The 24,277-nt window shown below is 42.2% G+C and overlaps 1 protein-coding gene and 1 long non-coding RNA gene across 19 annotated transcripts in view; one reads left to right on the top strand and one right to left on the bottom strand.

Moving 5' to 3' along the window:
- Positions 1–1,187: 1,187 nt before the first annotated feature.
- Positions 1,188–3,146, bottom strand: LOC148115128 (uncharacterized). The gene is made up of 2 exons (XR_015732213.1): positions 2,771–3,146; positions 1,188–1,759 (listed from the first exon to the last, which is right to left on the bottom strand). It is a non-coding gene; the product is annotated as an uncharacterized LOC148115128 (long non-coding RNA).
- The window catches only part of SPIN1 (spindlin 1), a 57,407-nt gene continuing 36,246 nt past the window's right edge, over positions 3,117–24,277 (top strand). For 2 of the 18 annotated variants that reach the window (XM_087886042.1, XM_087886053.1), the window contains exons 1-3: positions 3,987–4,546; positions 6,575–6,627; positions 10,655–10,714. Coding sequence is in view for 1 of the 18 variants with exons in the window: in XM_087886046.1 (XP_087742172.1) it covers positions 10,702–10,714 (13 nt within the window). In the remaining 17 variants the exon portion in view is untranslated. Of the gene's footprint in view, positions 3,542–3,798; positions 4,547–6,574; positions 6,628–10,654; positions 10,715–24,277 lie in introns of those variants that run through there. The other 16 variants (XM_087886046.1, XM_034410049.3, XM_087886047.1 and 13 more) reach the window with 14 other exon arrangements.

Genomic DNA, 24,277 nt, shown 5'->3' with positions numbered 1-24,277 from the left:
GCCTGTGGGTAACAGATAATGATGTTAATAAGTAATGAAAAATGTAGTAATTTTCATCTTTCTGTATCAAACCTATGAATGTGGAGTGAGAGAAAAGACACAAACTACTCAATATTGGTAGATAATTGGAGGATCTACTTGCTGGAAATTGACAATTATCACCTATTTATTTGCTATCCAATAAAGTTCATACAGGATAAAAGCTCCAGTTTACCCACAGTGCGCCTAATAGAAGGCAATGATTTAAAAGGCCACATGTATATGAAAATGTGCAAGCTAAGCAATAAAATGGCTACCGCTCTTGAGATCAGGCTACAGGCTAAACAATAAACTCTTCACAGAATCCACTTGAAACAATTTCTTGATGAGGGCATCTTGTGAATAAGTGTTACAATAATTACTTCATATTAGAGGTTTTACTATGGGCCTGCTAGGTTTATTACACTTGCTTTAGTCTATGAAATATTTAATGCCATATTTAGAAAACATGAGACAATATTCAGAGTGATTCTTATTTATTTACAACTACCGGTAATATAAATTATTTGAGAGCAGAAATAACAGCAAATAGTAAGTACTGATATACATATCAGTTTTAGGTTGGTAGGTAGGTAAGTAGATGGATGGATGGATGGATATAGGGAGGGGGAGGGGAAGAGAGATCCCAGTGGTGGTAGAAGCAGTCAGCCTGGGACTCCTAAACTGGGAGAGTGGCTCCAACAGATCCTAAGAAAAACACTAAGGCTCTCTATCCTAAAGAGTGCAATATTAGGAACAGCTAAGATCCTGCAGATTTCACACATAATCATGAAGATACATTTAAGGTGTTTAACCACAAAGAGAGTACAGAGGGCTGTGCAACTGAACTTTTGGGTTGAGTTATTAACAGGGAAATTGCTGATGTGGTTTCTATCCTAAGCAGTTATCAATGAAACCCACCCACCCACCCACGCCCACCCCACTGAGTGTCTGGTTTAGGTGTTTGCCATTAGCTGTTTTTATCAGTTCCACAAATGCAGTTAGCTATAAACATGTATACATTTGTTTTAGATCATTGTTCCTTAAAGTATGATAAAAGGACCACTGAAGGTCCCCAAAGATTCTCTTTTGCAAAATCAAAATTATTTGCAGCCTATGTTAAAAAATAATACAATATTAAAACTCCATAAAAATCATGAGATGTGGTATTGGCAACCAATGTGTCAATTTTAATTGTTAATACAGTAAATATTGGTAAGTATAGGACAAACAAAAGCTTTTTAGACGTCCTCTACAATTTTGCAAAATGAAAAAGGGTCCTGGGATAAAAAAAAGTTTAAGAAGTACATTACATAGTAACATCCCATTTCCTAGAAAGCTAGCAATAATAATAATGGTTTAAACAATTGTTTTTCACAGTGATTTTCTGACAGATGGCCCCAAAAATAGAAGCATGAGGAAACCTAAATACTAAAATAAGACCATTATAAAAGCATCATTTCGTGCGATAAATTACTGACATACTTTAGATATGGCAGCTGCTACAAAGGTGTATGTGTGTTAAAAAAGCAAGAGGATAGTTGCAGCAAATGGACTGAACTACCATCCTTTTGTATGTGTGTGTCACACTGACCCACATGCAAAAGAAATGAAATTTAGTTGTGTCGCACCAGCTACTGTATTGCATGCCTTGACTTCCTCTGCAGATACTGATGGATAAGGAGCCGATGATATGTGAGGCCTAGGGCAATTGCCAACTTCTTTGGAATAGCTCTGTGCTCTGTGAATAAAGTGCAATTAATTTTAGAGAAACTGAATAAATTATGGAGCAGGAGATGAATGAGATTTTGAAGTTAACCAGAATTGTCCAATTCACCACCAAGATGGTTTTTTTTAAAAGATACAATAAAATTATCCTCAGTCTTATCTACATTGTTTCCTTAGCAGGAGTAGACAAAATAGTTTGCTATCGCCTTCTTCAATGCTGTTTTTTAAACTTCCAAAACTAACCAATTACTTTGATATTCTGCGGAAGTCTCTCATCCAAGGGACTAAACTGGTCAATCCTACTTAAGTTTCCAAACCTAAATACAGCAAAGTTGGCCAGCTGCTGCCACCTGCTGAGAATAAACCCTTTATCTGTATTTTTGAAGCTGTAGCTTGTTACAAAAGTTACCATTTTGTTAGTCTGTGAAAGGAGTTTTAAAAAATGAAATAAGAGCCACTCCCCCTCCCCCCAGGAAGCTTCATCCCAACACCCTTTCACAATTATTGCCAGTAATTTCAGTTGAAGAGTATGAAAGGATAATCTGCTTGGGTGTGAATGAGATTTACATAGTGGGATTGGGATGAGAAATCATCTGGTTTTACCTTCAATGAATTTTAAATAACCCATAATCATTATTTCTATGTTTTCATAGGAATTTACCTAAGCAATGTTTGTGTGCATCTCACAGGCTTTGTGTCCCAGATTTTTCAAGAGTTTAGCAACACAGAGAAGGACATCTTGACTAAGAGAACACTCTGGTTCTGTCCATCAAACAAAATGTAGCAGCTGCAAAGGGTTTGCTTTGCTGCCAGAAATAATAGTCAAGCCTGGGACTCAGAGGAAGCCCATTTTTTGCACATCTGTGAGCCAGAGCAGTTGTGTATTGATACTAGTTGGGCTTTACCTGCAACACTTTTCAATCCCCAAAGTAGGGAGTTGGAATAAATTCTTACACGTATGAGTTTAATACCGATGGTACACAGAGTGCTTCCATCAGCCCCTCAAACGCCAACTTTTGCACACCTCATTCATTTCATACTCTGTCCAAGAGGCTTTCCCATCTGCGCTGAAAATGCGTGAGCCTGCAGAAATCACGATGCACTTCAGGTTTCTACGGGAAATCCAGGCTACCACTGAAACGCAGGTACCTCGGATTGGGATTTTTTTCCCCTCCTTCGTTGCCTGAAATAAGACCTGGAAGAAGGGACGCCTACACGAAGTTAGCCGCGTGGGTCGCTTCGGGGGCTGCCCGAGGAACCGCCTCCCACAAGGGCACCCCAGCCGAAGCTCAGCGCCGCGGATGCCGTCCAAGCCCGGCAAGCTTCCCGCGCCACAACCGGCCGAGCGTTGGGCTTCCCGGATTGGGGAGTAGGAGGGAGGTGAGCGAGCTGGAGGCGCTTCTCTCCTGTCGCAGTTCAAGGGAGGCAGTGCGCCTGCGCGCCGCAAAAAACGGAGGAGGGCGGGGCCGCGTGTTTGGAGCGGCTCATTATTTGGCAGGAAGGTGCGGAGGCCTCTCTCCTGGCAGCGGCTCGAGCGCAGACAGAGGGGAGGCTCCCAATGTGGCAAGAGAGAGGAGGGCTAAACAGCGGCGGAGAAGGAGGGGGCCAAGCGAGACAAGGGGAGCCGCCGCAGCAGCCGAGGAGCTGAGCGGCCTGGACGGGCGAACGGGGGTGGCGAAGCTTCTGCAGCTCTGGCCCCACCGCCTACGCCACCCCCCCGCCGGGCACCTCACGCCTGCCCGGGCGAAGGCGGAGGCGGCGGAGGAAACCGTCAAGGACGAGGCTCCGGCAGCAGGTGAGGAGAGAAGGCGAGCGCGGAGGAGAAGGGAGGGGGGAAAGCGGGAGTTGCCGCGCCGCCCTTGGCTCGGCCAGTCAGTACCGGCCACAACCGGAGGGAGTCGCTGTGGGGGAGGCGCCGCTCCCCTCCCCTCCCCTCTCCTGGGGCTGGAATTAATTTATTATTCATTCGCGGCGGCCCTGGGCTGCCGCTCCTCCTTCCCTCCTCTTCTCCCTCGGCCCCCTCCCTCCCGGAAGCTGTTTTCTCCCCCCCCCCGCGCGCAAGAAAGCGGGAGCGGAGCCAGAGGGGAGCCCCCGGCGACCTGGCGGGGGAGCGGAGCAGACCCTCCGCCCCCCCCTCCCCTCGCGCGGCGGCTCTAATTGCTCCTCCTCTGGGGGAGGCGCCAGCGCTGCCTTCGGTCTCCCCCATTCTTCCCCCCCCCACTCTCGCCCGCCCGCCCGTCGCCTCAGCGTTCTGGTTCCTCCCTGCTATTGTGTGCCAGGCGGGGGCCCCTCGAGGGGCGCCCGGATTCCCCTCTTCTTGTGCCTCCACTCCCCCCCCCACCCCCGAAGAGCCGTGGGAATCGTCTCTCTCTTGCCCGCTGGGGGGGGGAGGGGAGGGGGCAGACGGGGAAGGGAGCCTCATGCGGGCGGGTTGGAGTGGGGAGGAGAACTGATGGTGGTAATGCCCGGGAGAGAGTGGGCTTCCTTCCCTCCTCCCCCTTCCCCTTTTCCACTCCCCGAGTAAGGGAGCTGAATCGCCGTGTCAGGAAGCAAGCAGACATTTCCACAGTTCCTCACGCTGCGGCTGTCTTGTGTGTGTGTGTGTATGTGAGTGTGTCTTGTCAGGCTTTTGCCGAGTTCCTTTGTCTGCTTGCTGGCTTGCCCGTCTCTCCTCCCTTCGCTCTTTTCTTTCTGCCTTTCTCCCTTCCTTTCTGGTGGCTCTTCCTCTCCTCCCCCCTCCCTCCTTTCTTCCCCTCCCTTCTTTTTCCTTCACAGACTCCATGAGCTGCCGCAGCTGCAGGTTTGTAAATACTGGGGATGGACAGGCACATACATGCTTATGCACACACAAGCAAAAACATGGCTGACACGGCTCCCCTCCTCCTCCCCCCCATCCCCCCCAAATTCCTTTTTTTTTTGCTCCCCTATCTGCATCTTTGTCTTTGTATTCTTTGCTTTTATCTTCTCCCCCCCTCCCCCGTCAAAGGGAAAGGAAAGCTACTTCGTTTCCCCCCCCCCCCTTGTATTTTTGTGTGGTTGCTTCTCAGGCATAAGGATTTTTCCACTGAAGCTTTTCCCCCCTTTGGGTTGGTTAAAGTATGATGAACTGGAAGCCCCAACAGATTCTGGGAGCTTAAGAGAGGCCTGGGGGAGGGGTGAGTGGGGCGACCTCTGCCGAGAAGCTGGGCTGGAATGTGTGTATCTGTTTTCCTAGGTATGGGGGAAGGGAGGCCAATGCACCAAAATGTTAGTGATGGTTAAATGGGTGTTATGTTAGCAAAAATGCTCAGGGCTATTCCATTTCTTGCAGGTGGGAGGGATAGGCCTCATTATCTTCTAAAAGGCAACACGCATAACGCATTTTGTTAAAACAAGCTATGATTTTTGTTGATTCCCCTCTTAATAGTGTTGTAGGTGTTAATGTCTAGGTAAGCCCTTGTGAAAAACAAAACTTTGAACTGCCACTACAGTAGTTACTTCTAAAATAATTTAGGACCCTTGTAGTTCTGGCCTGAAATAGGGGCCTGTAACAAAGAATTGTGCCAGGTCCACATATCTATGCATCTTCACCATTCTGTGTTGTGTATAGTACGGAAACTTTTTATCAAAACTGTTTTGCCCCTTACCTCAAGTCAAAACCTTGGGCAGATAACAGCACCCCCTTCTGGCTTACACAAAACTTCACAGAACAGTTTTGAGCCAAATGTTTAAAAAATCTTCTCTCTGTCCTTCTCCCCCCCCCTACTTAGTCAACTTTTTTTTGTGGGGGGGGAGAATAATGAAATGACCTTGAGTATAATCACTGTTTAGTTTTAAAGGATGACTGCAGGGATTCATTTTGTTCTTCCCGTGGGAAATTGTGACTGATAAAAACTATTTTGCTCTTGTTTTTATGGATCTTTCTCAATCTCTACTGTAATAGGATAAGTTTTATCCCTTTATTTTATTCCATTTTGCATAAATGTTTTATAAGATGAATATTTTTAAATAAAAAGACTATAACCATTCAAAATTGGAAAACAAATTTGTGGGACTTTTTAACTGTTTTAGGAATTTAAGCTTTTGGATTAATTATGTTACTTAAGCAATTTTTTTTTAACCAGGAGCTTAAGTAGAGTGTATTCATATCATTTTATAAAATATTTTCAAAGTAATGTTACAAAATATTCCAAACTGGCAGACAGACTGTATAAAGATCTAAAATGAAGTAGGGCCTTCACTTTTTTCCCTTTTCTCCTCATCTTACGTATTATTGATAGAGCTGTCAATTAATTGTGAAGATCACAACTGTATTGTGCCCTTTTTTTGAAAGATTGTTTATCATATTTCCTTATAATAAAAATCCTCATATCTTCTAAAATTGTAGAGTGAATAACATTAGAACAAAGTCTGTAAAATAAAATCTCATTGTAAACATGTTGTGAATCTCTGCAGATGAAGAAAAACAATTTCATCTAACATGGTTGTAGTGATACAACATGATTTGCAATTTGCAATTTGATTTAAGGATTACTCTGTAATGGATTGCTTTCTGTTTCTGTAAAGATTGTATCTTTTAAGAAGCTGTGACTTATGGCTTGATTATATAAATATTTACTATTTATGAGTTAAAGGAGACAGTAGAAGAATAGATTTAAAATTATAAAGCTTAGGTGGGTGGGTGCTGTTTCTTCAGCAATTGGGCTCAATTGAGAACCAAGCTAAAGTATTTGCTCAGTAACTATTCTGATATTTTTAGTGACATTTAGAGGTCATTGTAAGAAATGAGACTAGGAGCTTGCATTGTTGCTTTTTGTAAATTTTGTTATTTGACTATATTCTTGTCTAGCAATTCTGAGGTGCTATGTAGAAGTTGTATTTGCCCCAATAATACAAACAAAGGTGAATATAAACATGAAGCAATTTGCATTTAACTATTAAGAGTACATGTTGGGCTGGACAGGAGTGCAGTTTTAAACTATTTTGCTCCTACAGATTCTGTTATAACTACCTTTTAGGTATCACTGTGCATAAATTCCCCCTACCATGTTAAGTCACCATTTTACGTTAGCATCTTAAGTCACCATTTTACCATCATAAGTGAGCACAATAATTTCATTGTCCTGTTTCTATTAACCATATTATATAATTAATGAAATAATTTCCAAGATTTACAGTATTTAATACAATCCTAAGGCAAGTTTAAATCTCTACAATGGAATACTCTTTCCTGTTCTGCTGTCTATACCTGCTATATATCTACCAATCTATTACTTGCTCACTTGAAGCCTGTTGCCCAATGGGATTTACAAGGCAGAGCCAGGAGTGGCATAATACTAGGAGGAGCCCTTTTGTGGAAAGGCATATTGAGGAAACAGACACATTTGCTTACAAAAAAAAATTGATTCACATTTTTTAAAGGAACAGGTATCAATCACCACAAAGTCACAACACCCTACCTTTCACATTGCTATGCTCTGATAGTAATATTGTTTATTAATTGAGATTGTTTCATGCAATCATGGGCCAATTTATTGTTTTCACTAGGCCTCAAAATTATCCAAATGAGTAAGAACCAATGGTTTCCTTGGAAAAGTAGTTGGCATGGCAAAGATTTTTGTTTCCTATGAATGATATGAAACCAGCTCTGGGATATTTCATATTTATATAATTTATATACAACGTATTGTTAACAGTAAAAGATTTAATCTCTTGTCTTTGAACAGAAGACTGCACCTTTTAAGACTCTTTTGAGATTAGTTTAATGCTTTATTCATGGTGCTTCCGGCAGTGTTTTTAACTCTGCTTATTATTACTTCGGTCTATATTGCTGTCATAATTTACTGCTACCTTATTTTCACACTTACCCTTATTCGCATGCTAGACAAAACTAGCTCTAAAGAATGTTAAACAAAGCCTTGAGTGAGTTGAAACATATTACAGTGTTTTTCTTTTGTTCTCAGTCCATCCTGATAAGTTGCTAACAACATTGCAATTGTCAGATTTCATGGTTCCCAGTAAAAGGTATCTCAGTCACCCACAATAAGCTCACCTCTTGGGTGTTTTTCCCCCTCAATGAGGTGATGGGGATAGGGTATAATCAGAGATATGGGAAGATGAGGACATTAAGGCTTTTGACAAAGAGAACACAAGACAATTTCTAAATCCTATTATAGAGCAGAGGTTCACTACACCCCTGAAATCAGGTGTAATGAACTGTGAGAATAACCTTGGGGGATAGAAGGAATAGCTACAAGCTAGGCAACAGTCTGATAAGAGAAATCTAAGTCCAAAGGAGGGATGATGATGGAGAAAGTGGAAAAACTAATGACTTTCCTTAGTTTTCTGGAAAGTAAAGGGGAGGGGAGAAATGCTTTCAGATTTGCAATATTTTGTTAATGTAACCTTACAGTAAACGTAGTATTGATACTCAGAGCTTTGGTTTGCTGTCTGAACTACCTCAAAAGGGTTGGTACCAATCAACAAACACTTTTACCATGTTTTCCCAAAAATAAGACCCTATTTTATATTTTTTTGAATCCTGAAATAAGTGCTTGGCTTTATTGCCATGTGCTCAAAAGCCCGATTGGGCTTATTATCAAGGGATGTCTTATTTTGGGGGAAACAGGGTAAGAGACATTTTTTAATTTCAGCAGCACACACTTTCTCCTTTTTAATAAACTCTAATTCTTGAAAAGATATACAGGTAGTTCTCAGTTTACAACAGTTCATTTAGTGACCATTCAAAGTTACAGTGGCACTGAAAAAAGTGATGACAATTTTTCACAGTTACAACTTTTACAGCATCCCCATGATCATGTGATCAAAATTCAGATTCTTGATAACTGGTTTATATTTACGACCGTTGCAGTGTCCTGGGGTCATGTGATTACCTTTTGCAACCTTCTGACAAGCAAAGCCAGAGTCACTTAACAACCAGATTACTAACTTATCAACTGCAGTGATTACAACTGAGGCAAGAATTGTCATAAAACTGGGCAAAACTCACTTAAATTCTGATTTAAAAATAGATATTTTGGGCTCAGTTATGATCGTAAGTCAACGATTACCTGAATTGTGTCACTGGGTAATGGAAAAAAAATGAGAACAATTTACAGACACATTCAAAATCACTAAAATCACTAAGAGTGGATCTCTAGACTCCAAGGGGAATTACCTCTTTATTAATATAGTATTATCAGACTTCTTTTTTCTAGAAAACCATAAAATGATGTTGATTTTTTTTGTTTTTTCCTAACAACCCCAGAATCCCCCCTTCCTGTTCCATGCATATTTAGATCCCTTTATGCTAAGTTGCTGTTTGAAAGAAGTATGGTAAAATCTAAAAAGTGCTTTACCTAGCTAGGTCAAGTACTTGACCTGTTGAAAAGTAGATGAAAAAGTTGTCCTCCTACAATGTCAAAATTGTTTAGTTTAAAAATAATGATGGGAGAAGAAAGGAAATTAGAGTGGTTTTGATTTTTATTTTGGATCATCCATCCCTATTAGAGGGTGAGGATGTGTTTTAATGTTTATGTGCATGCCATATAGTATACTGCCGTCATGGTGAACCTATGGCACGCATGCCACAGGTGGCACGTGGAGCCATATCTGTGGGCACGCAAGTGTTGCGCTAGCTCAGCTCCAATGCACACCCATGTGCCGGCCAGCTGATATTTGGGTCTTCTGGACCCACTGGAAGTCAGGAAACAGGCCGTTTCCAGCCTCCGGAGGGCCTCTGATGGGGTGGGAAAGGCCGTTTTCGCCCTCCACACGCTCCAAGAAAGCCTCTGGAGCCTGGGGAGGGCGAAAAACAGGCCTACTGGGCCCAATGGGCCATCATGTGCCAAAAGTGGAGGGAGCACGGGGGAGGTCGCGTGGGCATGTGTGGGGGCCACGGTGGGGCATTGAATTATGAGTGTGGGCACTCAAGCGCAAGACCCCCCCCCCTCGCGCTTCCCCTGCTTTTGGCATGTGATGACAAAAAGGTTAGCTATCACTGGTATACTGTATACCAACTGTTGATCTAGTAACGCAAACAGTACCTTGGCACACTGCTGGAAGTCAGATCCCCAAAGCTATTTTCTTCCACTGTCTAAACAATGAATTATATATAGGGGGCAATTGGATACATAAAAGTTTTTATACACACACACACACAGAGAGAGAGAGAGAGAGAGAGAGAGAGATCAGGCTTTGAAAGAAAAAAGAGAGGGACATGATTTGGTTACCTGTTCTTGCAAGCTTGATTGGCTTGCAGAATGTGGAATGAGATCAGATTAAACACATAACTTGATAATCCAAAAGTGGTTTTTCAAAAATGGTTTTCCTGGAGCAGACTAATATACTTTCAGGGCTGGAGTAACATTTGCATTTTCTTATAAGACAGGGGAAGGGATCTCAAGGCTACTTTTCTGAAAGAGCATGTTAAATACTATGTTTTTAACCAAATAGCACTTAGATAACATGAGGAACTGATGCAACTCTATAATTTTTTTTTCTAGATTTGTACATTATTTTTCAAAGTTAGGATTTCAATTGACCCTTGGAATGTATCATATTTTGTTAATAATCCTGGCAAAAACTACATGTAATTTCATTTTATAGAATAAACCTCAGAAGTAGTTGTTGCACACTCATTCAATTGTTTTTGTCATATGAAGCAATATTATTGAAAAGTTTTGAAAGGGCCCTATGAAAGTAGAGGGATGAGTAACATTAACAAGGAATCTAACCATTTCCTTCATGTAAGTTGTCATGTAAACGTTTCAATAACATTTACACCAAGATAATTTCTCACCTAATATATTCTAAACATTAGATAAAAAGGGAGTATCAGGTTGACATATTTGATGAGATGGGTTGATTGATCCAATGGCATTCACATATAATAGTATTGGGATTAAACTATAAATATTTTCACTTGTAGGTCAAAAAAGGGAAGCGAATCCCAGGCTGTCCATCTAATGGAGGTCAATGTGTTTTTTAAGTAAGTAAAATGCTATATTATTCATAATTTTCTTAACTAAGCTTTAAAATATGGGAAATTGTTACATTCTAACTTAAGTGTGATGCTCTGTGGTGGTTCTGCTTTGACTGTATTCATAAGGAAAACCAATCTAAAGGGAAGAGACCAAGATGTCTATGGAGAGACTAAGATAATATGAAATTCTGGTACTTTGGTTGAACAGCCATAGTATCAGATTTAAGTGATACTCCTAATAATACCTGGTATCATCCTATAAATTCAGATTCATAAATCAAAGTTTGACACACTTACTCAAAGTACATGAACAATGCTAATAGTTATCTCATTAAAGTGAATTCTGCTTAGGAAATATTCCTCCTAGCAGAAAGTAAGTAGATAGATTAAAAGTCTTGTTTTGCCAAATTCTTTTTCTGTAACAATGTTGCCTTTTTGTACCTCCATTGTGAGTCATGGTTGACTGTAGGCATCTCTACAGATGAGAGAAACGACAGACCACTGTGAAGAACAAAAGACTGGCAAATAGATTTATCTTTCAAATCTCTCATGAGATTCGGAGATAGCCATGAGTACTTTGCATGGCAGCTCCTAGTGAGGAGACCCTAAAAGAGTGGTGGGTTTGAACACAAGGTTCCAAGGGAGACCTCATCTTTGCTTTCAGCAGCAGTGGCAAAGGCTTTCATAAGGACATTAAACTAGATACTTTCATATCACATTTAGAAATGCTCAGTTTAAACATTTTATTAGAGATCTTCAAAATGGAAGTTTAATTTGATACCTGTTGAATTTTACTTTCTTTGGATTAATAATTTTTAAATAGAAAGAATTTAAAATAATGTATAGTTGTGACAAAAAGGGATTTTGATTTAAGAATTGCATATATTGGACACGTATTTGGATTATTGGTGTTTTTGATTTAAGATTTGAAAAATAAGTATAGAATTAAATAATATACTTGTGGGAAATGATTAAAATGGAAATGAACCCATATTAGGAACTGAGTCTTGATGAAAGTTGCAAATGGCAGTAGAAGAAACTAAACAACTAGGCAGAAAAAGGTTAAAATAGCTAAACCAGCTATAACTTTTTTCTTATCTTAAAAAAAAAAAGTTTTGTCAGAATGCGTACAGTGTGACTATTTTGAGACAACCAAGGAGCAAAATACAGTAAACAGAAGTTTGTCTTTCACATACTGGTATATCTACAAGGAATATATACATACACATACTAGGCAAAGTCAGGTAATCAATCATCAACTATAGCACGGATACGCCCTCACACGGCCTCTTTTATATATACAGCCTCTTAAAGTTGTATCAGCCCAAAAACTTTGCTGACTCATTCCCTGCCTTATATCATTGTAGCAGTATTTCCCTGACAAGTTTTTTGATACATGGACTGAACTATTAATAATTAATGTCTCAGAATGGATGTAGATTTTAATGGATAAATTTTGAAGATGGTGAGAAAATTTTGAAAAACAATTTACCTGACATAGACGTTAGTCTGATGGCATGAAAGACAACAAAATTACCAAAACAGGAATATATAAACACAAAGGATTTGGAGATCGAATATCTCCCATAAGAAATCCTGGATGATGGCTCCTGATGGGATTTACAAAGTAGGCTGGTGAAAGTTTCAAAACCTTTTAAATGCTAAAGAGTAGTGAAAGATCAAATCCTGTGATGTTGTAAGAATGATTTAAAGGTCCAAGTTGTACAGAACAGAAAGAAGGAATATAAGGTAGACTATTTGACCAAGGACAAAATATTTGATATTTCTTGTAACAGCTAATGGACTTTTTGATGAACTAGGGTTGAAAAGATTATGATTTTTTGATTGCATATAGATAAAAGGCTGTGGAAAGAAAAATTATTTTTTTGTTGTAATTTTAAAAGTATGTTAAAAGTACTGTATGTTAGCTTACTCTTAGTGTGATGAAGGTTGAAAGCCAGTTCTTTATTGTCAGAGTAATGATGATTTAATAGCTGACCACCTGCTGTAATGTTGTAATACTGTAACAATGATGCAATGGTAGCAATGAGTCAGCAGGGTTATTTGACTGCTACCGCTTTAAGAGACTGTAACATAAGAGAGGCCCTGTGAGGGCATCTCTCTCTCTCTGTGCACAGTCCCGTGCTTCCGTGCTATAGTTGATGATTGATTGCCTGACTTTGCCTAGTATGTGTATGTATATATTCCTTGTAAATAAACCACTATTTGAAAGACAAACCTCCTGGGTTGCTTCAAAATTTATTTATTTATTTATATTTATTTATTTTATTGTTTATATTTATATACCGCCCTTCTCCTAAAGGACTTGGGGTGGTGAACAGCCAACAGATAAAACACAAGAAATACAAAATTTAAAAACACTATTAAAATCCAATTAAATTAATTTGGACCACAATTAAAAGCACCCCTGTATTAAGACCGATAATTAATTTAAAAATTGAAACAATTTTAAAAAGTTAGGCTAGCCGGGCTTGTTGGAATAAAAACGTCTTTAGGGAATGGCGAAAGGTACGAAGATCCGGGATCCGCCGTATCTCCAGGGGCAGCTCATTTCAGAGGGTAGGTGCCCTCACAGAGAAGGCTCTCCCTAAGAGGCCGCCAGTCGGCATTGTTTGACCAACGACACCCTGAGGAGCCCCTCTCTGTGGGAGAGTACCGGTCGATGGGAGGCTATCGGTGGCAGAAGGCGGTCTCGTAAATACCCAGGTCCTAAGCCATGGAGCGCTCTAAAGATGGTAACCAATACCTTGAAGCACGCCCGGAAGACCACCGGGAGCCAGTGCAGTTCGCGCAGGAGAGGTGTTACATGGGAGCGCCGAGTCGCCTCCATAGCCACCCGCATGGCCGCATTCTGGACCAGCTGGAACCTTCGGGTGCCCCTCAAGGGGAGCCCCATGTAGAGAGCATTACAGTAGTCCAGGTGGGATGTGACGAGAACATGAGTGACCGTGTGTAAGGCATCCCGATCCAGAAAGGGACGCAACTGGCGGATCAGGCGAATCTGATAAAAAGCCTCCCTGGCCACAGCCGTCATATGCTCTTCTAAAGACAGCCGTGTATCCAGGAGGACGCCCAAGTTGCGAGCCCTCTCTGTGGGGGCCAACGACTCGCCCCCAATAGTCAGCGATGGTGCCAACTGACTATATCGGGATGCCAGAAGCCACAGCCACTCGGTCTTGGACGGGTTGAGCCTGAGCCTGTTTCTCCCCATCCAGATCCGCACGACCTCCAGGCACCGGGACATCACATCAAGGGCATTGTTGGGGTGGTCCGGGGTGGAGATGTACAGCTGAGTGTCATCAGCGTACAGATGGCACTTCACCCCGAAACCACGGATGATCTCACCCAGCGGCTTCACATAAATGTTGAACAAAAGAGGCAAGAGAATCTACCCTTGCGGCACCCCACACACAAGGCGCCTCGAGGTCGATCTCTGTCCCCCCGTCAACACGAACTGCGACTGGTCAGGGAGGAAGGAGGAGAACCACCGCAACACGGTGCCCCCTACCCCCAACCCCTCCAATCGGCGCAGCATGATACCATGGTCGATGGTATCAAAAGCCGCTGAGAGATCTAATAGGACCAGGGCATAGTCACACTGTGCACACTCTGACATTTATTAATGTCTTTGTTGCATTTTTCTTTTACAGGTGGTCCCCAGATTAAGAATGTCCAACTTACTGACAACTCGTACTTATGAACGGGCTGCCTATTACTAAAAACAACACTGTTCTTCCTCGAGCTGATGTACTCCTGAAAGTGTGCTGTGTTTTCATGAACTGCTGAAGTAGTGTGATTTTAATATACAGTCTGTTTTCAGCAATTCATGAAAGAGAATTCTATCGCCATTTTTAGTAATGGGTAGTCTGTTCATGAGTTCCAACTTAACATATAAATTCAATGTAAAAACAGATTTAGGAGTGGAATTTATTCTTAACCCAAGGGCTGTCTATAATTTTTTCTTCCAGTTTTTTCTCTTTTTTTTCTGCATCTTCTGAATTCTAATTATTCTTTTTTTCTTCTAGTTTAGTTTGTATTCATTTTTACTACATTTATTAAAAATCTCAATAAAATTAATAAAAAAAACCTCTTTGCCAGTGTGATATAATGATGAAGTTGCTAGACTCACACTGGGGAGACCGTCAACCTGGCACCAGGTACTTTGACTCAACCCAATCTATCTCACAGGGAAGTTGTGAGGAAAAATAGGAAAAAAATATACACATGGCCTTGAACTCAAATAAAAACGGCTACACAAATTTAACAAATACTGTGTTGGATCTTCAAATTTTTCTGCATGAAATTTTAGAAGCTTGAGAAAATCAATAAATAATTGTCCTTTTCTAATTCAACATTGTGAGACAAAAGCATTACTACATTATGCATTTTGCTTGAGGGAGGGAGGAAGTTTGAGAGATTGGGAATCTCAGAATCAATACAGTGAGCATTGAGGATCCTTGATTGCTATAGATGGGTGTAAAAGAAAGGGTGCCTTTCCTGCCGCCTTGAAAGAGGCGGTAGTGAGGCCCCTCCTCAAGAAGCCTTCCCTGGACCCGGCTGAATTAGCCAACTATCGTCCAGTCTCCAACCTCCGTTTTGTGGCGAAGGTTGTTGAGAGCGTGGTGGCACGACAACTTCCCCGGCACCTGGATAAAGCTATCTATCTGGACCCGTACCAGTCGGGCTTCAGGCAGGGGTACAGCACAGAAACGGCATTGGTCGCGTTGGTGGATGATCTCTGGAGGGCTCGGGACGGGTTGCTCCTCTGTCCTAGTCCTATTAGACCTCTCAGCGGCTTTTGATACCATCGACCATGGTATCATGCTGCAGCGGTTGAGGGGGTTAGGAATAGGGGGCACCGTTCTGCGGTGGTTCTCCTCCTTCCTCTCCGACCGCTCGCAGTTTGTATTGGCAGGGGGACAGAAGTCGACCTCGAGGCATCACGCATGGGGAGTGCCGCAAGGGTCGGTCCTCTCGCCCCTCCTGTTCAACATTTATGTGAAGCCGCTGGGTGAGATCATCCGTGGTTTTGGGGTGAAGTGTCATCTGTATGCTGATGATACTCAGCTGTACATCTCCACCCCAGACCACCCCAACGATGCCCTTGATGTGATGTCCCGCTGCCTGGAGGCCGTGCGGGCCTGGATGGGGAGGAACAGGCTCAGACTCAACCCCTCCAAGACCGAGTGGCTGTGGCTTCCGGCGCCCCGATATAGTCAGCAGGTGCCATCGCTGACTATTGGGGGTGAATCTTTGCCCCCCACAGTGAGGGCTCGCAATCTGGGTGTCCTCCTGGACACACGGCTGTCTTTAGAAGAGCATATGACGGCCGTGGCCAGGGGGGCCTTTTATCAGGTTCGCCTGATTCGCCAGTTGCAGCCCTTTCTGGATCGGGACGCCCTGCGCACGGTCACTCACGCCCTTGTCACCTCCCGGCTGGACTATTGTAATGCTCTCTACATGGGGCTCCCCTTGAAGAGCACTCGGAGGCTCCAACTGGTCCAGAATGTGGCCGCGCGGGTGGTTATGAGTGCAACTCGTTGCGCCCACGTGACACCCCTCCTGCGCGAGCTGCACTGGCTCCCAGTGGTCTTCCGGGTGCAATTCAAGGTGTTGGTCACCACCTTTAAAGCGCTCCATGGCATAGGACCCGGGTACCTTCGAGACCGACTTCTGCCACCAATAGCCTCCCACCAACCAGTCCGCTCCCACAGAGAGGGTCTCCTCAGGGTGCCATCGGCCAAGTTATGTCGGCTGGCGACACCCAGGGGGAGGGCCTTCTCTGTGGGAGCCCCAGCCCTGTGGAATGAACTGCCCCCGGAAATACGTAAGATCTCCGACCTCCGGGTGTTTCGCTGCGCACTAAAGACCCTGTTGTTCCGCCAGGCCGGGCTATTAACATAACGATTTTAAATTGGGGTATTTTAAATTTCTGGGATTTTAATTGGAGCCTAATTATTTAATGATTTTAAATTTTAATTGTTGTTTTGTTCTGTGTTTTTAATAGGCTGTACACCGCCCTGAGTCCTTCGGGAGAAGGGCGGTATAGAAATAAAATTATTATTATTATTATTATTATTAAAACTATCAGATGGGAGAGTAAAATCAAATGTATTGTTCCAGGGGACTTGTCTGGGTCACTGAAATAAATATTCTCCACAACAGGGAACAGAACTCTTGTCCAATAATTCTCTTGAGCCTGAAAGTTTGAAATTACTCTTCAGCTTTCTGTATGAGCAAAGAGACTTGACACTGTAGTCTTTTCTGGCTTTGAGAGGCCTGCTGGTCACATTTGTTGTTGTTAGTTGCAAAGTCGTGTCCAACCCATCGCGACCCCATGGACAACATTCCTCCAGGCCTTCCTGTCCTCTACCATCCTCTGGAGTTCACTTAAGCTCACACCTACTCCTTCAGTGACTCCATCCAGGCACCGTGTTCTCTGTCCTCTTCTACTTTTGCCCTCAATCTTTCCCAGCCTTAGGCTCTTCTCCAATGAGTCCTTCCTTCTCATTAGGTCAAAGTATTTGAGTTTCATCTTCATCAGGATCTGGCCTTCTAAAGAGCAGTCAGGGTTGATCTCCTCTACGATTGACCTTCCTTTGTTATTCATTTCTCATTTTTTACCTTTACCCCAAACTCCCAAATTAGGAACTAAGTGTAAATGTTACATGCATTTGTTCAATGTTGATATTCTCAAGATGTGATAGCAATTGACTTTATTGATTACAGCTATAAATATAGCTGCTCAGAATTGCCTCGAACTGTGAGATGAGCAGCATATAAATTTAATAAATAAATGATAATATTTTTGAAATGTGTTTTGAGTATTAGTAGCTCAGGTTGGTAGTTAGGCTGTTGGTTTGAGCTCCGAGCTTTACAATTTGGTTGCAAACGTTTCATCACTATTTGAGGGAGACATCATCAGTGTTTTGAATTGTGCTTCTCTGTCAGAACACAGGTCTTTAACCTTTTTATGAGTTGCAAATTAGTCTGAATATTGTTTGTTCGACAGCTGAGCACAATTCAAAAGGCACTGACAATGCCTCCACAAATGATGACGAAACATTTTCAACCAAATTGCCAAGCTCAGAACTCAAACCAACAGCCTAAGATAATATTCTTTTTTCTAAACATTATAAAACTCAGTTTATAAAATTAAACTTGACATTGCCAAATTATGCATTCCTGTGGCAAAGAAGCTCACAAAACCAGTTCACGAAACTGATTGAATTTAATCCCTCTAATCAAGATATCAGTCTGAAAGGATGCTTAGGCAATAACTAATTTAAAATATATTTGTCCTAAAGTGCATAGCCATAGAATATGTACTGATAAAGTTGTTTCTGAGTGTACCCCACCCCCTTTTGATAACACACATACATGCAATGGCCATGTTGTAGTCAATTTAAAAATAATAATAGTTATGATTAGCATTATACATGCACAAGAAAAATGATTCCTCTTTCTGGTGAGCAGAACCTGTTTCTGAAAAAGAATACTGGAAGGTTCTGTTTTCCATTCGGTTAACTGCCATCACAGTTAACACCAAGGTACACATATATTCTGTTTTGAAATTAGAAATAATGATGTGCAAAAAAGACTGGGTAAGACATTAAAATTATGTTAGTTGGATAAAAGGTAATCTAGCATGGATATCTCTATGATTTTTATAAAACTAAAAATCTTAACAGACATCTAGAGATCAGAAAGAAGTTGGAAAGGATGCTATGTTAAAGATGGCACAAGGACAAGAGAATATCTTCACCACAGACAAGTATGGAAGGATTATATGTTATACGTATCTTAACCAACAAGTCTTTGGGCAGCCAAATATAAGGGCGAACAGAAATAGAACTTTTATAGAACCAAATCAAAAAGTCCCAAGAGAAACAGAAAATGGATGTAGATAAAAGTACTAAAAAGTAAAGGATGAAATCCAAAAGCAAAGAAAGCCAAGAGCAAAGGACTAAGAACAGGAAAGAAAGTTGTATAATATCAAATGAGGCCCAAATTGAATCCTGATATATTATTAAATATTTCAAAAAGAAATCAAATTTCTGTAAATCTGGATTTTATTCTATGATCAATAACTTGAATTATTAGCAGGTAGTTTGTTTTCTATAAAATTGCCAAAGAATAAACAAAATGGAAATTGCTATACAAGTAGTCCTCGACTTATGACCATAATTGAGCACGCAATTTCAGTCGTGACAGTGATAAAACAAGTCACCATGTGACCATCCCCGATTTTACAACCACTGATTTTTGCGGTGGTTGTTAAGAAGATACCATAGTCGTTAAGCAAACCCATTGTTTGCTAGCAGGCATTTCTGCCAGAAACTGGAGTAAATGCCGGTTTCTGGCAAAAATGTTGTAAATTGCACTTACATGACCGTGGGAAACGGAAATGGCTGTAATTGCAGGCTGGTTGCCAAGTGCCCAAAATACAGTCATTGGGGGGTGGGGGGACAACTGTCAGAACTTTGAATCTGGATCATAAGTAGCTTTTATGGAGTCCGTCATAACTTCAAATGGTTGCTAAATGACCGGTCATAAATCAAGGACTATACTGCACAAGATACTGACTCAGGTTTTTCTTTTGACAAAAGTGTAGCATTGCCTAGAACTAAAATCAAATAACAGACAGCTATCATGGTAAATGTAACTATCTTATTTTGTTGTAATTTCCTATCTGGTGTCCTTTTAAAGTCTGGTTATATGGTACATCCACAGTATTCTCAGATGTTTTGTCTTTGAAATAACTGGTCTCTAATTTGCCTAAAGCCTCATTAAGATTTATTTCTAGAATATTTCAGTCCTGAACTAATATACCATACATTTAGGAGTATAAGACACACTTCCCCCCCACTCAAAAGAGAGTAGAAATGTTGGTGCATCTTATATACCGAATACAGCCATTTTTGGCCTCCCGAAACCCTACCCTACCCCAAAAACGGGCCCATTTTTCATAAAAATAGGGCCTGCAGGGGGTTTGGGAGGCCTGCAGAGTGCTCCTGGGGGCCTGGGAGGGCAAAAACACGATGCGTTGGGAGTTTGGAAGGCCAAAAATGGGCCTGTTTTTCACAAAAACAGGCATTTTTGCCCTCCCCAGCCCCTAGGAGCACTCTGCAGGCCTCCCAAACCCTCTGCAGGCCCCATTTTTGCAAAAAGCGTGCCTGTTTTCAGGCCTGCACAGAAGGTTTGGAAGGCCTGCAGTGTGCTCCTGGGGGTCGGGGAGGACAAAAACTTATTTTTTCTTGTTTACCTCTTCAAAATCTTGGTGCGTCTTATATTCCGGTGTGTCTTATAGTCCAAAAAATACAGTATAAGTCTGGCAAAGTTGTCAAACTTTGAAATGTAGTTAACAATAGGTTAAGTATAGGCATCCCACATAGGTTGACTCAGCCTTCCATCCTTTCTAAGGTAGGTAAATTGAGGACCCAGTTGTGGGGGCAATAAGCTGACTTTGTATAAATATACAAAAGAATGAAGGCTATTGCTTAGCGCATTGTAAGCCGCCCTGAGTCTCCGGAGAAGGGCGGCATATAAATCTAAATAAATATATATATATATATATATGAAATTAAATTTAATATGTGAAATGAAGGGATTTTTCCTGATAGAGGAGTGCTTCAGTTTTGTTATCTGAATAGCAATCTAACTTAATGTTATCTAAAATTATTACAATAAATATTTTCCAAAAGGTACATCTGCTTCTTTCCTTCAGCATATAAAATAGAATAATGAATCAGTGAGTTGAATTAGGTTTTTTGTTTCCATATATGCTCATGTGGTTTTTCTTGCTTCAGAATCACTCTTATCTTTTTCTTTAGGAAAGGTCATGTAAAAATGAACCATTGTGGTTCTATCAACTCAATTTAGAAACCCCTTGTGGTAATAATAAGATTTATTGTTTATTTTTGTAATTGTTCAGTCATGTCCAGCTCTTGATGAGTTAATACATGCTACTCTGTCAAACACAGCTTTCACTTGTTGGATGTTCATCTTTGTATCAGTTTTGATGTTACCAAGCTGTAATCTTTAATCTGTGTTCGCTGCCCTGAGTCCCTCGGGAGAAGGGCGGCATATAAATACTTGTTAAATAAAATAAAATAATAAAAATCTTTGCTTGCCCCTTTTTCTTTTCTTGTTCCACTAGCCATTCCTAGCATCATCGGTTTCTCCAATGAATTGGCATGCATAACATGGCCAAAGTAAATCAGATGTAGTCTTGTGATTTTGGCTTCTAGTGAAGTGACTGGTTTTATACAATTCAGCACCTCTCTGTTGGTTGCTGTGGCTGTCCATGGTATATGTAATAATTTATGCTATCACCATAGTTCAAAGGCTTCAATTCTTCAATCAGCCATTCTTGGTGTCCAACTCTCACAACCATACATCATTATAGGGAAGATTATTGCCCTAACTACCCTGCTTTTTGTATTTATATCACTATTTCTGCTTTTTCAGATCTTATTCATATTAATCATTGCAGTGTGGCCTAAGGTTATCCTGCATTTGATTTCAGGAGTAGAACTGCTATCATGAACAGTTTTTGATTTAAGGAAGATAACTTCCTCAAATCAATTTCTTCCTTGTCCATTTTAAATATCTCATGTCAGCTATTGTCATTATCTTTGTTTTCCCGAAGTTAAGACTTAGTCCTTCTTTTTCACTTTCATCCTTGATTTTCCAGAACATTTTTTCCATTATTTTCAACCAATGGTATTATATGATCTGTGTTGTTGTTCTTAGTTGTGAAGCCATGTCCCACCATCACAACCCCATGGACAACATTCCTCCAGGTCTTCCTGTCCTTTACCATCCTCTGGAGTCCATTTAAGATCACACCTACTGCTTCAGTGACTCCATCCAGGAACCGTATTCTTCTTTTGCCCTCAATCTTTCCCAGCATTAAGCTGTTCTCCAGTGAGTCCTTCCTTCTCATTAAGTGGCCAAAGTATTTGAGTTTCATCTTCAGGATTGGCCTTCTAAAAAGCAGTCAGGGTTGATCTCCTCTAGGATTGACCTGTTTGATCGCCTTGCAGTCCAGGGGACTCGAAGGAGTCTTCTCCAGCACCATAGTTCAAAGGCCTCAATTCTTTGGCGCTCAGCCTTTCTTATGGTCCAACTTTCACAGCCATATATTGCAACTGGGAAAATCATAGCCTTGACTATACGCACTTTTATTGGCAGAGTGATGTCTCTGCTTTTTAGTAGACCAGAGAAATGCTGTGGATATAGTTTATTTGGACTTCAGTAAGGAATTTGATTAAATAGACCACAACCTACTACTTGATAAGATAGAAAAAGTGGTTTAGACAGTATCACCACCAGATGGATTCATAACTGGCTGAACAACCACACTCAATGTGTCGTTCTCAATGGAACTGCATTTACATGGAGAGAAGTATGCAGTGGGGTACTTAAAGACTCTGTTTTAGGCCCAGTACTCTTCAATATCTTCTTCAACGATTTGGTGAGGGATAGATGGGGAACTCATCAAATTTGCAGACAACACCAAGGTGGCAATAATAACCAACACTCCAGAAGATAGGCTTAAGATATAGAAGGACCTTGACAGACTTGAACACTTGGTGCTATCTAACAAAATGAAATTCAGTGGTGAAAAAAGTGAAATTTAGGCAAGAAAAATCAAATGCACAGGTATAGTATAGGTCCGTGATGGTGAACCTATGGCACGCGTGCCACAGGTGGCACGCAGAGCCCTTTCTGCCGGCACGCCAGCCGTCACCCCAGCCAGGTCCACCGCACATGCGCGCACCTCCCATCAGCCAGCTGGTCTTCCGTTCTCTGCCGGCATGCACGGAAGCAGAGCGTTCCCCGATCTCTGCAGGTTCTACCCTCTGCAGATGCCTCTGCAGGAAAGCAGGAGAAAGCTAACACGTGATGGGGGGAGAAACTGCAAAGATCTGAGGAGTACTGGAAGGCAGGAGGCACTCAATGGGGGAGGAACTTTGGAGATCGTGGAAGGCAGGAGAAAAGTAGGATTTGATGGGGGAAGAACTTTGGAGATCGTGAAAGGCAGGAGAAAAGTAGGATTCAATGGGGGAGGAACTTTGGAGATCGTGGAAGGCAGGAGAAAAGTAGGATTCGATGGGGGAGGAACTTTGGAGATCGTGGAAGGCAGGAGGCAGCTCTTTAGCACAGCTAAAGCACAGCTCTTTACTCAGATCTCTCCCCCCTACATGTGCGGCTCTTTTAAACAGGGAAAGAAGAGAGGCAAGAGAATGAACACGTGTAGCAGAAGCTCTGGTGTTGCCTGATCATCAGCCAAGCTCATCAGAATTTTGGCTCTAGAGCCATCCCAAACCCCACAGCCCATGAGTGAGGCGGAAGAAGGGAAAAGCCCCTCTCTTTTCAGTTTCCCATCGGGCGGGCTCCGCCAAAGGCTGCCTCCCAATCTCGGAGCCAGTTCCCTCCTAAAGTTTCAAGGGCCACCACATGATTTCCATGAACTTGAGCTGAGCAGAATTGTGGGGCAGAGCGAATGTGGCGGCTCCTGTTTTTCCCAGCTGTCGAGTGCTCATTTAGAGGAGAGGAGCTGGGGAAACAGGCAAGGTGGTGGCGGCAGGCAGGTAGGTGTCGGGGAAGCGCTGAGGGCAGCATATGCATCTTTGGGCTTTCCACTTAGGTGGTGATTGGTGCAGCCTGTCCCCCGTCCACCACCTGCTCGACCTGCAGCTCCCAGTGGGAAGGAGCTCAGGCAAGCCTCGTGTTTGGAGCTTCCTCGGGGGGCAGTCTCGGCCCAGCCATCTTGGCAGCGCCATGCGCCAGGTGGGGAATAGCTGTCTCACCAGGGAACGGGGCCGGTACCTAGTTGTCCTCTGGTAAGAGGCATGCCGGCCCACTTGGAAAAAGTGGGGGGGGCATGGGGGGGCATGCATGCTCAGTGTGGGCGTATGTGTAGAGGGAGCGTGTGGGGTGTCGTGCACGCATGCGTAAATGGGAGCGTGCACTGCATTATGGGTTCCAGCACGCGGGAGCACAACAGCGCTCGCCAGCTCAGATTTTTGGCACGCAATGCCAAAAAGGTTCGCCATCACTGGTATAGGTGGTACCTGGCTCAATAGTAACTTGAGAGGGATCTTGGAGTCCTAGTGGACAATCACTTAAATATATGCCAGCTGTGTGCTTCAGCTGCCAAAAAAGCCAACACAGTTCTAGGCTGCATTAACAGAGAGAGAATCAAGATCATGTGAAGTTTTAATACCACTTTATAATGCCTTGGTAATGCCACACTTGGAATACTGCATCCAGTTTTGGTCTCCACAATGTAAAAAAGATGTTGAGGCTCTAGAAAGAGTGCAGAGAAGAGCAACAAAGATGATTAGAGGACTGAAAGCTAAAAAATATGAAGAACAGTTGCAGGAATTGGGTATGTCCAGTGTACGAAAAGGATAAGGGGTGACACGATAGCAGTGTTCAAAAAATATTTTTTTTCAATATTTCAATAGCTTGACTCCCTCTTCTTTGTGAAGAGGGAGAAGTTGAGATATTGGAACACCTCAGTAGACTTGTAATATA

Source organism: Pantherophis guttatus, chromosome 2 (assembly GCF_059756535.1).
Source record: "Pantherophis guttatus breed Tessera chromosome 2, ASM5975653v1, whole genome shotgun sequence".
NCBI lineage: Eukaryota > Metazoa > Chordata > Lepidosauria > Squamata > Colubridae > Pantherophis > Pantherophis guttatus.
Note: the sequence above shows the minus strand (reverse complement) of the source record. Positions and strands in the feature narration are given on the sequence as shown.